Source organism: Canis aureus, chromosome 35 (assembly GCF_053574225.1).
Source record: "Canis aureus isolate CA01 chromosome 35, VMU_Caureus_v.1.0, whole genome shotgun sequence".
Lineage (NCBI taxonomy): Eukaryota > Metazoa > Chordata > Mammalia > Carnivora > Canidae > Canis > Canis aureus.
Genome location: NC_135645.1, coordinates 29754552 through 29767049, shown reverse-complemented (window position 1 = coordinate 29767049; position 12498 = coordinate 29754552). Strand labels below are relative to the sequence as shown.

Sequence of the window (12498 nt, the reverse complement as noted above, 5' to 3'; positions counted from 1 at the left end):
GGGACGCGGATGGGGACGCGGACGGGGACGCGGGCGGGGACGGGGACCGGGACCGGGACGGGGACGGGACCGGGATGGGGACCGGGATGAAGATGGGACAGGGACGCGGACGGGGTCGGGGACGTGGATGGGGATGGGGTCGCGGAGGGGACCGGACTGGGATGGGGACGGGTACGCGGACCGGGACGGGGACGGGCCGGGGACGCGGACGGAGACGGGGACCCGCACCGGGACCCGCACCTCCAGGGAGCTGGGGCGAGAGGGAACTCTGAGGACTCAGGACCGGGGTCCAGGTTCCGAACGAACGATCGTGCAGGAGATGGAGACATTAATCAAGCCTAGAAGCCAGTGACTCCAGGAAGGCCTCAGACGAGAGATAATGGGAGCAAATGGGATAGTTGTGATCATCCACATTTTTCTTTCGTTCTTGTATTTATGGTTAAAAAAAAAAAAAAAGAAAAAAAGAAAACCCAAACCTATGGCCAAAAAAAAAAAAGTTCTGAGAAAAAAAAAATGAGAATGTCTCAAATTCCATCACCTTCGAACAGCTCATGTTTTTTGCGATATGACCTCCACGTGTTGTGTTCAGACATGAACATTTGTAATGTTACGTAATATTTAAGGCTGAATGTGGAGCTAAAACGCCTGATTCAAATCTCAATACTTTTATCATGCACTCATTCTGTAACTTTAAGCAAATTGCTTAACCTCCCTAAGCCTCTGTTGTATCTCCAGGATAATAGTGGGTTTTCACGATGTTCATGTAAGGATTTAAGAGATAACACATGTAAAGCCGTTACTGTGCGTTCAGTAATAGTCCTGAAGGCATCTCTACTGTTATCACGTCTAGAGTTGCTGCCCACATGAGCCTACCGCCTGGTTTCCTTTGTGGGAGTGATAGACCCTCGGGGAGGGTCTCTTCCAGCTCCAGCTGCCTGTGGTTCTGCGACCCAGCTGAATGGAAGTTGATATTAGAGTCACTTTTTCTGATAAGAACACTTGCAAAGGAATTGCTGGATGATTCCCTTTTTGAAATTCTTTTCCTTCTTGCTCTGACTCTACCAAGACAAGCTATTCGCCAGTTTAACCCCAACCCCCAAGTGATTTAATTGTAAATATGATTCTAATCTCTGTAGAATTGTTTGATGTGCTAACAATCATAGCCTTAAACAAAATGACCGTTAAGTACTATATTTAGATTTAATGTAATAATTAAATTTATTTATTTAATACATTAAAATTTATATTTAAATGCACTTAAGCTAGGAGTCTTTCTTCTTCTTTTTTTTTTTTTTAAGATTTTATCTATTTATTCATGAGAGACAGAGAGAGAGAGAGAGAGAGAGAGGCAGAGGAAGAAGCAGGCTCCATGCAGGGGCCTGATGTGGGACTGGATCCTGGGACCCCAGGACTGCAGGACCACATCCTGGGCCGAAGGCAGTCCCTAAACCGCTAAGCCACCCATGGATCCCCAGCTAGGAGTCTTTCAAGTAAAGGCTCAATTTGGGAATCTCCTTATAAATCTCAAAATTTCACAAGGAAAGAGAACTTCCAAAATCACAAATCAATAACATTCATAGCTATCTCCAATATCCCCAATATAAAAAAATATACAAAGTTTGAAGAAGGAAATCTTAGAGAGACATGAGTTACCCAAAAGAAAAATCTTGCTCTCCTGAAGACTTCACTTTAAAGTGATTATCTTTTTAATACCGTAACTGTGCATCACAGCGTCAGTAATTTGTCAGTGATGAAAAATTGTGTATCCTACCTCTACTGTCATGTCAGACTTTGAAAAATCAGTTACTGAGATGTTTAATAATAAAATTTAATAATACATCTTTGGATAAAATTTTCAGGTTTTTAATTTATCTCAGAAGTCTACTCTGTGACGATGTTAACTGGCTTTAGCTCAATAAATTAATGACTGGTCCGTTTCACTTGCCCAAAATTTATTTTCAGTACATTTCTAAACATGTTTGTAAGTTTGCTTATTTTAAAAGGAGTAATTTCCATGGTTTTACTTTGGGAATGTTACTTTGTTAAATGCTTGCAAAATGGATCAGAGCAAGGAAAGATTAGAAACCAAGTTACAGGGATCCCTGGGTGGTGCAGCGGTTTGGCGCCTGCCTTTGGCCCAGGGCGCGATCCTGGAGACCCGGGATCGAATCCCACGTCGGGCTCCCGGTGCATGGAGCCTGCTTCTCCCTCTGCCTGTGTCTCTGCCTCTATCTGTGTGTGTGTGTGTGTGTGTGTGTGTGTGACTATCATAAATAAATAAAAATTAAAAAAAAAAGAAACCAAGTTACATTTATTCAAGAGAAAAGATGGAGATGCAGAGGATGGTGGGAATGTATATTAGTACAACCACTAGGAAAAATACTTTGGAAGTTCCTCGAGAAATGAGAAATGGAACTATCATACGATTCAAGACTCCCACTACTGGGTATATATCCAAAGGCATCACTATCTGGAAGAGCTATCTGTCCTCCCACATTTTGCAAAGCATTATTCATAGTAGCTGAGATATGCAAACCACTACCTAAGTCTAATCAGTGGATGAATGGATGGGAAAATGTGTGATATACAGATATATAGATAGATAGATAGATATGGTTATCTCACAGTCAGGTATGGCATTTGGGCATTATGCTAAGTGAAATAAGTCCCACAGGTAAAAACAAAAACTGCGAGGAATCACCTATATGTAGAATCTAAAAGAAAAAGAAAAGGCTAATTGGTAGAAACAAAAAATAGAATGGTGGTTGCCAGTAGCTGGGAGTAAGGAAATGGGGAGAAGTTGATAAAGGGTATAAAAACTTTCTATAGTTAAGAGCAAGTTCTGAGGATCTAATGTCCAGCATGGTGACTGTAGTTAATTATATCATATTCTGAAATTTGCTAAGAGAGTAGACCTTAAGAGTGTTCTCAAAAAAAAAAAAAAAAAAAAAGTAGCACTGTGAGGTGATGGAGGTGTTAATTAACTGGATTGTGAGAATCATTTTTACCATGTATACACATACTAAATCATCATATTGGGGATCCCTGGGTGGCGCAGCGGTTTGGCGCCTGCCTTTGGCCCAGGGCGAGATCCTGGAGGCCTGGGATCGAGTCCCACGTCGGGCTCCCGGTGCATGGAGCCTGCTTCTCCCTCTGCCTGTGTCTCTGCCTCTCTCTCTCTCTCTCTCTCTCTCTCTCTCTGTGACTATCATAAATAAATAAAAATTTAAAAAAAATTTAAAAAATGTTGTCAATTATCACTCAGTAAAGCTGGAAAGAGAAATCAAGTAACATTTAGGATACTAAATAATCCCTGGAGGATTAAATAAGAGTCTTAGCTAGAATGATGATAGCAAGATTGTTTTCATTATCCAGAATAAACTAGATTACACTATGGTGAAATAGCCTTGGAATTACAATGTTTAAAGATAAGTGTTTATTTCTTACTCATGGGAATTACACTGTAGGACTTTCTGGGCAGATATCTTCCTCCGGGTGTTGGTTCAGCTTTCCATACTGTTTTGATTTTATAGTATTTCAAAGTTAACACAGTCTCCCTCAATTTCCACTTCACTTACATTTCACTGGACAAAGCAAGTCCCATGACTTCTAGAGGGTGGGAATAACTATCTCCTATGTTTGTAAAAGGAAAAGAAAACTGAAAATACCATGCACTTCCTACGTCTAGCAAACCACTTAATGTATTGGAAAAACTATAGTCAACTTAGTTAATTAACAGACCGACTGTACATTGGCACCTGAAATGTTTGGTATTGTATCATTCTCAGGGGAGACATGAAGTAGAGGTGAGGTTGAGTACATTTTTGGGGTTAAAAAGGAGTGTTGAGTGTAGTTCCAGAAATGCTGAAGGAATATCTGCATGGTGAGTCCCTTCAAGCACAGGAGTAGTAATTGGATTCTCTGAGAGAACACGTTTTTAAAAAGGAAAACACAGAGGGAGGTCAGATCTTGGAGAATACTCATGAGAAGCTGAAGGAGGAATGACTAATGAGATCAGAAGAGAACCAGAATAGTGCGCAATTGTGAAGAGCCAAGGAAGGAAAGAGTTTTAGAAGAGGTAACTGTATTAAATGTATTAAGTGATGAAGAAGAAAATGAGACCTGATTTGGTTATTAGGAAGATATAAGTTATGTTTTAAAAATGTGTTTTGAGTAGTTCAATGGATGCAGAACCCCAATCACAGTAAATTGATAAAAAGAGTGAACAGAAAAAAAAATAGTGCTATAAGGTTTTTGTGGTAAACCACAAGTTTAAAAAGGGATTGTGAAAGTAAAGACTCAGCAGAATAGTACTAATCATTTGATAGCTAAGGAGGAATTGTGGATCTTTCATGCCTTGCCTTCTTAACTCCCTCTCCACCCTGGAAATTGTAGCCAAAGATCTTGGGAAAAAATGGGGAACTATATATTTCACATGTTGGATCAAGAAGAAATAATCAAAAGAACAGGATTTCAGAAAAGTTGAAAAATGATGTTTGTCAAAGTTGCAGGGAAGTGGTTAATCTTGGGAAAGATGAGATAGATGTCTTCAGATATTAGAAAATGAGAAAGGAAACAGGTAACAGTGAGAAAAGAAAATTCGTGAAGGTTTAATCTTTCTTCATTAGCACTGTAAAATAGAAGTATTATTGTGCCTGGACAGGATAGTCTGGGCAGAGAAAGCACCCGGCACTGATGGAAGGGCAGATTCAGTTAGGAAAACCAGTAGAGGCCATGAAGCCATGGCAGCTGGAAAGAAATTTGAAGTTATCAAGTCAGGACAAGGAAAACAGTGAACACGATTCCTAGCAATTTGGAGAAAGAAGTAGGAGGAATATATGGAATATATGCCACAGATATTTTTGAGACAGGTGACACCAACTTCAAAATCTGCTATGATTTGTTAGAAACTGCACTTAAGCTTTATTTCTCTCATATCATCTTCTTAGCAACCTGGCAAAATAGGTATTTTCATCCCCATTTTGTAGATGGGATACTTGGGTCCAGAGATGGTGAGCTGTAAGTGATGCATATGAGTTGAATCAGGCTTATATGAACGAGTAAACAACAGAGAATACCTTTAAAACTAAATCTGTTGTAGCCCCAAACAATTATTTTCCCCTGGATACACTGGGCGTCCCAGGGCCCTCTCTCCTTTTACCAGCATTTGAGAAAAATGTATTTAAATAGAAATGGATTCCCCAGCTTCAGAAACATCCTGGAGAGCCCCTCCCCCCAGAATCGGGGTGTATCAGACTAGGAGTCTGATTTACCTTCCTAATAAAGACCTGGCTGTGGAGTGCAAAAAAAGAAAAAAAAGAAAAAGAAAGAAAGAAAAAGAAAAAAAGAAATGTAATGGAATGGACACATGGGTCCTTACATATCATGTGTGTATTTCTACTCCCTCTACAGGAATGTACTTGTTATTTGTTTTCCAAGAAAGTAAAAAAATAAAAAATAAAAAGTAAGGCAGATACTACGTATCCCTGTAAATAAAATTAAACATATCACAAAACAGGCATCAGGTAACTCTCCATCTTGTAGTAACCAAACAGCTAATATTATCTAAAAATCCTAGAAAGAATATATATCAAAGGCTAATACTTGGGACGCCTGGGTGGCTCCGTGGTTGAGCGTCCACCTTCGGCCCAGGGCGTGACCCCAGGTCCTGGGATCCAGTCCCCATCGGGGTCCCCGCAGGGAGCCTGCTTCTCCCTCTGCCTCTGTCTCTGCCTCTCTCTCTGTGTGTGCTTCTCATAAATAAATAAAATCTTTTTAAAAAATGTTAATACTTGTTATGTTTGCGTGGTGAATGTGAGATCTTATTTTGTTCATCTTATTCCTCTTTCAGTATTTTTCACATTGTCTACAACGAACACATTATTTCTTTTACAATCATACCCCCCCCAGTAAATATCATACGATTCCATTTTACATTTTTGCTGCCAAACAGCAATAAACACGCAGATGAAAACGGCCCTAGTTTTCCTCCTCGTCGCTGGTTTGTAAGGAGCCCAGTGTGCTGTTCGGTGGTTCCGCGCCCGCGTCTGCCGGAATCCCAGAGGATCCCCAGCTCCGCTTCATCAACCAAATCCCAGGAGCCCTGAGATCTCTGGACGCCCGCCGGGGTTAGAGACAGACCAGGACAGCCCCCGGCAGCACACTCTGCACGGGTTTGCACAGAGGCCTTGTCCACGACGCGTGGGGCATTTCTCACCTCCTCCGCGGACGCTCCCGTTGCCTAGTAACGAGAACGCCCTCCCCGCCCCGCCTCCGCGGGGGAGAGGCTGGCCCTTCAGCCAATCAGAGGGCCCCGCCGGCGGCCGCCGCGCGGTGATTGGGGGAGTACGTGGGCGGTGCCTGGGGCGGGCCTTCCGCCCTGGGGGACGTCAGCACGTCGACGCGGGGGTTTTCTGTCGGCCGGCTCCGCTCGCCCGGCTGGGGTCCGTGAGTCTGCGCCTCGGGCGGGCTGTGCCGGGTGGGGGGCCGTGCTTCGCTCGCGGGCGGGCGCGGGGACCCCCAGCCTTGACCTCCCTCCCGACGTCTCGGCCTCAGAGGTGCGGCGGAGCGGCTGCGGCCCCCCGGGGACTCGGCCCGGGGCAACCACGGCCCTCGCCGCTCGGGGCTCGCATGGGAGGCGGCGGGAGGTGCGGCCGGGCATGTTCAGGCTGATGGCCAGTTGCTGCAGCTGGTTCAAGCGCTGGCGGGAGCCCGTCAGGTAGGCGGGGCCGGGACGGGGGCGCCGGGGGGCCCTTCTGAGGGACGGGGTGGGGGACGGGACAGTGGCGCGGGGGGAGCCCGTCGGAGGGACGGGGTGGGGGACGGGACAGTGGCGCGGGGGAGCCCGTCGGAGGGACGGGGTGGGGGACGGGACAGTGGCGCGGGGGAGCCCGTCAGGTAGGCGGGGCCGGGACGGGGGCGCCGGGGGGCCCTTCGGAGGGACGGGGTGGGGGACGGGACGGTGGCGCGGGGGAGCCCATCGGAGGGACGGGGTGGGGGACGGGACAGTGGCGCGGGGGGAGCCCGTCGGAGGGACGGGGTGGGGGACGGGACGGTGGCGCGGGGGAGCCCGTCGGGGGGACGGGGTTGGGGACAGGACGGCTGCGCGGGGGAGCCCGTCAGGTAGGCGGGACCGGGACGGGGGCGCGGGGGGAGCCCGTCGGAGGGGGTCGGGGTCGGGACGGCGGCGCGGGGGGAGCCCGTCGGAGGGACCGGGTTGGGAACTGGACGGCGGCGTGGGGGGAGCCTGTCGGGGGGCAGGGTGGGGGACTGCGCTACAGGTATTAAGATTCAGCACCTGCTACTCGGTATTCATCCATTTAGGTGAATACTAGGTGGCAGGCACTGCGCTAGGCAGGAGTCAACGAAAATGATGCTTAACACAAAGAAGCCTTAAGTTTGTTACTCCTTATGAATAATGTTGACTTTTTAATAGTTCTACTTTGGAATTAGGCCAAGGGCAAATTGTAACACAGTTTTGTTTTTCTTGTGGTGGGACAGAGGTGAGGCTGGGCAGAGCAATACCTCAGAGGTGATGTATCTTTCTCAGTAGGTCATCTCAAGGGGTGTGAGAGCTTGAGAGGCCCATTATCCTGGTGTTAACTCTGACCAGGGCTGTGGCTATGGCTGTGTCTGCCAGATTGCTCAATAGTGTTTCTGAGTCGAACAGATTCCTATCTAAATCTTAGGAGTTTTGGCACTTTCCCTCTGTCAAGTGTGGATGCTTTTTGTCTTGCAGCATTTTGAGAAAAAATGTATGCGAGTCTCAGTGCTTGCAGGTAGCACTCAGGAAATGATCCTTCTGATCTCAGGAGACAAGTGCCTACTGGTCAGTTACCCACCTTCATTCATTTTATGCTTCTCAGTGTAGATACTAATTCTGGTGGCTGTGTTCTTTATTCCATTTTTTTCCATTTCCTGGTGAGCTTCAGTTGATCAGCGCTTTGCCAGAGATCACAGAGAAAACTTCTGGGATACAAAAATAAACCTAAATTTTTATCCCAAAATTTATTGTTCAATTTTATTACCAAAAATATAAAATCACATTCTCTTTTGTCTTCACAGCCTTGCTTCTGTTCTTCTTTTAGTATGTGAAGATGCTCAAACCTCTCTTACCTAAAAAACAACCTAAATAAATGTTTCCTATTGCTGCTGTAACAAATTACTATTAACTCTGACTGAAAACAACACAAAATCCTACAATTTTGAGGTCAGAAGTCTCAAATGGGTAAGGAGGGTTGCATACCTTCTAGAGGCTCTAAGAGAGAATCTGTTTTTCTTTGCTTTTTCTAGCAAAAAAAAAAGGTTGCCTGCAGTTGTTGACTTGTGACTCCCTTCTTCCATCTTCAAAGCCATTTGCATAACATGTGTCTTCTCTGATCTTTTATCAGGACTTTGAAGAGGCCCTCTTCTGAGGACTCTTGTGTTTACATCAGGTCTGCACAGTACTCCCGAGATAAGCTCTGCACCCAAGGTCCTTAACTTAATCGTGTCTGTAAGATTCCTTTTGCCATGACAGGTTCCAGTAATGAGGTTGTGGACACTCCAGAAGCCGTCATTCTGTCTCCCTAAGGAACAACCCTCTGCCCCTGCAGCCTCCACCTTTCCCTCTTAGCTGCACCCCAGCAACAGTTGGCCATGGATTACTGATCCTTTCCCGACCTCTCTTCCTCTCGTGCATCCCTTAACGTTCTGCGTTTGAAGACCTTTCGATTCTGTTCTCGCCACACCGGCTGCTGCCTGATTATTACATCCAGTGGATTCTTTCCAATCTCTTGGCATCATTTGCCACTGAAGACCACTCTCTTCTTGAAATTCTCTGATGTATTTTTCCTGAATTTGGGAATTTTTACCTTTCTGCCTGTTGTCTTTTCTAGTTGCCAGGTAGCACTTCTTCATCTCACTCTCAAGTCTTCCCAGGATTCTGTCTTCAACTCTCTTTTCTGTGTATTCTCCCTTTATGGGCCATTTTACCTCATATGGTGACTCTAGCTGCCACTTAAACATTGACTCTCACATCCGCGTTTCCAACACAGAGACTCATCTGCCCCTTGAAGATTTACATAATCCTATTCCACCAGAATGCTCAATCCCAGCACATCCACAATTGAGCTTATTTTTATCCTCTCTCATTTCCATGCTGACTTGTTTCTGCCTTCCTTTTACCCAGGTCGAGCGGAGAGTAATCCTACATACCTCTTTGTGCTTTGTTCTCTCAAATCAAGTCTTTTGGTTTCTACCTGCTTATACCACTTGTATGTCTTACACTCTTTTAGCCTTTCCATACCCGCTGCTCTGTTTCAGATAAAATTTCTGTTATTTCTCTCCCACATTTCTTTGACAGACTTTTCACTATTCTCTGATTCTCTACACTGTTGTCAGTGGTCCTTTTTCCTTTTTCCTCCTGTCCAAGTTCTTCATGCCAAATTTGCCAGACTTAGTTCTGTAGTCCTCCATCCCTCACCAAATGTCCTTCTGTTTTTGGTTGGCTGTTTCTGATCATTCCTCACATGCCTGTTGGGAGATTCTTTCTTTCGGGACACTTTCTTTGAATTCCATCTAGATTCTTTACCTTTTCATTGTATTTGCTTAGCACCCTGTATTTGGCTCTACTTATCCATGTATTGTAGTAAAATGTTAATTTAGCTCTTCTCACCAGTCCTCCAGAATGGCTTGTGGACAGGAGCTGTTGTTATTTTAAATACGTTTGAAAAGAGTTCATGTTTATTTTTATCTAAAGGTGATGAATGTTTATGTAGAACATTGAAAGCACAGCTAGGCAAAAAAGTGGCTTATATTAGTAATTCACAATCTCACCCCCAAAGATTTACATTTTAGTGTAGAATATCTTACATACCAGTAAATTCCCTTTTTATTGAGCTATAAGTGACATAGAAGATCCTATTAGTTTTAAGTGTATGCCACGATTATTTGATATTTTTATCCATTACCAAATCATCTCCATGGTGAGTCTAGTTAACCATCTGTTACTATACAAATCATTAAAGTATTATTGACTATATTCCCTATGGTGTATATAACACCCTCATGACCTATTTAACTTATAAGTGAAAGTTTGTACCTCTTAATCCCCTTCACTTATTTCATCTCTCCTTCTATGGTAACCAACAGTTTGTTTCCTATCTCTTGTAAGTCTCTTTCTGTTTGGTTTGTGTGTTTGTTTTTTAGATTCCACAAATAAATGAAAGCATATGGTATGTATGTCTTTCTCTGACTTATTTCACTTAGCATAATACCCTCTAGGCTTGTCCATATTGTTGTAAATGGCATGGTTTCATTCTTTTTTAATGGCCAAGTAGTATTCCATTGTATATCTCTATACCACATCTTTATTCATCTATTCCTGCACATTTAGGTTGCTTCGTTATCTTGGCTATTGTAAATAATACTGTGATGAACATGGAGGTGCATGTATCTCTTCAATTTTATTTTTTTATTTTTTTATTTTTTTTTATTTTATGATAGTCACAGAGAGAGAGAGAGAGAGAGAGAGGCAGAGACACAGGCAGAGGGAGAAGCAGGCTCCATGCACTGGGAGCCCGATGTGGGATTCGATCCCGGATGGAATCCAGGATCGCGCCCTGGGCCAAAGGCAGGCGCCAAACCAATGCGCCACCCAGGGATCCCAACACGTATCTCTTCAAATTGGTATTTTTGTTTTCTTCATATAGATACCCAGAAGTAGAATTAATGGGTCATATGGCAGTTCTATTTTTTATTTTTTTTTAGGAACCTCCATACTCCGTATGTTTTCCATAGTGTTTTCCATAGTGGCTGTTTTCCATAGTGGCTGCACCAATTTACATTCCCACCAGCAGTATATGAGATTTCCCTTTTTTCCACATCTGTACCAACACTTGTTATTTTTTGTCTTTTTGGTAATAGCCAATCTGACCAGTGTTAGGTGACACTGGTTATAGTTTTGGTTATAGTTTTGATTTGCATTTTCCTCATGATTAGAGACATTGAGCATCTTTTCATGTGCCTGTTGGCTATCTCTATGTTTTCTTTGGAAAAATGTCCGTTCAGGTCCTCTGCCCATTTTTTAATCAGGTTTTTTTTTTGAGTTGTATCAAGTTATTTTTTTAAGATTTTATTTATTTATGAGAGATGGAGGGGGGTGGGCAGAGACACAGGCAGAGGGAGAAGCAGGCTCCATGCAGGGGGCCCAATGCTGGACTTGATCCCAGGACCCTAGGATTACTCCCTGAGCCAAAGGCAGACACGCTCAACCACTGAGCCACCCAGGTGCCCCTTGTCAAGTTATATATTATCCTAAGTTTTATACATTTGGGATATTTATCCTTTATTTGTTGTATGATTTGCAAATACCTTCTCTCATTTAGTAGGTTGCCTTTTTTGTTGATGGTTTCTATATGTGTAAATTTTTAAGCAATGAAGAAATAATAGAGTGTTATTTTACAGCTTCTTTTAATTTATTTTTACTTTAATCATAATTAACATCTTTTTGTATCATTACATGTTTTCCATGAATTATCTTTTCAAGTAGTGTGTTGTATAGATTGACCAAGGTATGTTTAATCATTCTGGTTATTAAATGTTTAGAAAATTAAAAAATTTTCACTCTTATGAACAGTGCTTGGGTGGGCACCCTTCTGTAAATATTTTTGGAAATGAGATTAGAGATCAACTGATGAGAGCAAATGAAAAAGTTTAAGGTATTTGTGGTGTGTATTGCCAAATTGCTTTTCAGAAAGACTAAAAAAATTGTTACTCCTACCAGAAGTGTATAAAAATGCCTTTTCCCCTCAAAAAATGAGAGTCATCGCTTGTTTTTTTTTTCAGGTTATGGGGAAAATGCTATCCGCATTAGTTTCTGTTTTCTTGATTCCTAGTAAAACTGTTTTTCCCTTGGACTTTCATATTTCTTCTTTTGGGACTTTCCCAATGATTTCCTTTGCTGTATTTCTCTTGGGTGAAGTGCATTTTCTTACTGAGCTTGCTTTCTTTCTTTCTTTCTTTCTTTCTTTTTTTTTTTTTTTAAAGGTTTTATTTATTTACTTGACAGAGAGAAAGACTACAAGCAGGGAGCAGTGGCAGACAGAGGTAGAGGGAGAACCGACTTCCCCGCTGAGCAGAGAACCTGATGTGGGGTTTGATCCTGGGATCATGACCTGAGCTGAAGGCAGACACTTAACTGAGCCACCCATGTGCCGCCTTACTGAATTTTTCTAAAACAGATTTTAAATGTATATAGTAGTAATCATTTCTCTGTAGTGTATATTGCAGATATTTTTCTTCCATTTGTCATGTTTGTAAATTTTTTGTTGATGTTTGAAGCATAAGCATTTAAAAATTTTTTATTCAAATACACCACTCTTTTAGTGTAATAATTGAATTATATTCCATTATATGTATCCAGGATTATATTCACCTATACTTTTTTCCTAGTACTTTTCATATTCTAATTTATAACATTTAAGACTATTGAAATTTATTTTGTGTATAGGGAAAAGC

General features: G+C 43.0%; 1 protein-coding gene across 4 annotated transcripts in view; it reads left to right on the top strand.

Annotated features, from left to right (window-relative positions):
* The first annotated feature begins 6403 nt into the window (after positions 1 to 6403).
* Positions 6404 to 12498, top strand: part of ARL13B (ARF like GTPase 13B) — a 62279-nt gene continuing 56184 nt past the window's right edge. Inside the window, exon 1 of one of the 4 annotated variants that reach the window (XM_077884216.1) lies at positions 6404 to 6443. Coding sequence is in view for 3 of the 4 variants with exons in the window: in XM_077884213.1 (XP_077740339.1) it covers positions 6660 to 6718 (59 nt within the window). In the remaining variant the exon portion in view is untranslated. The other 3 variants (XM_077884213.1, XM_077884217.1, XM_077884215.1) reach the window with 3 other exon arrangements.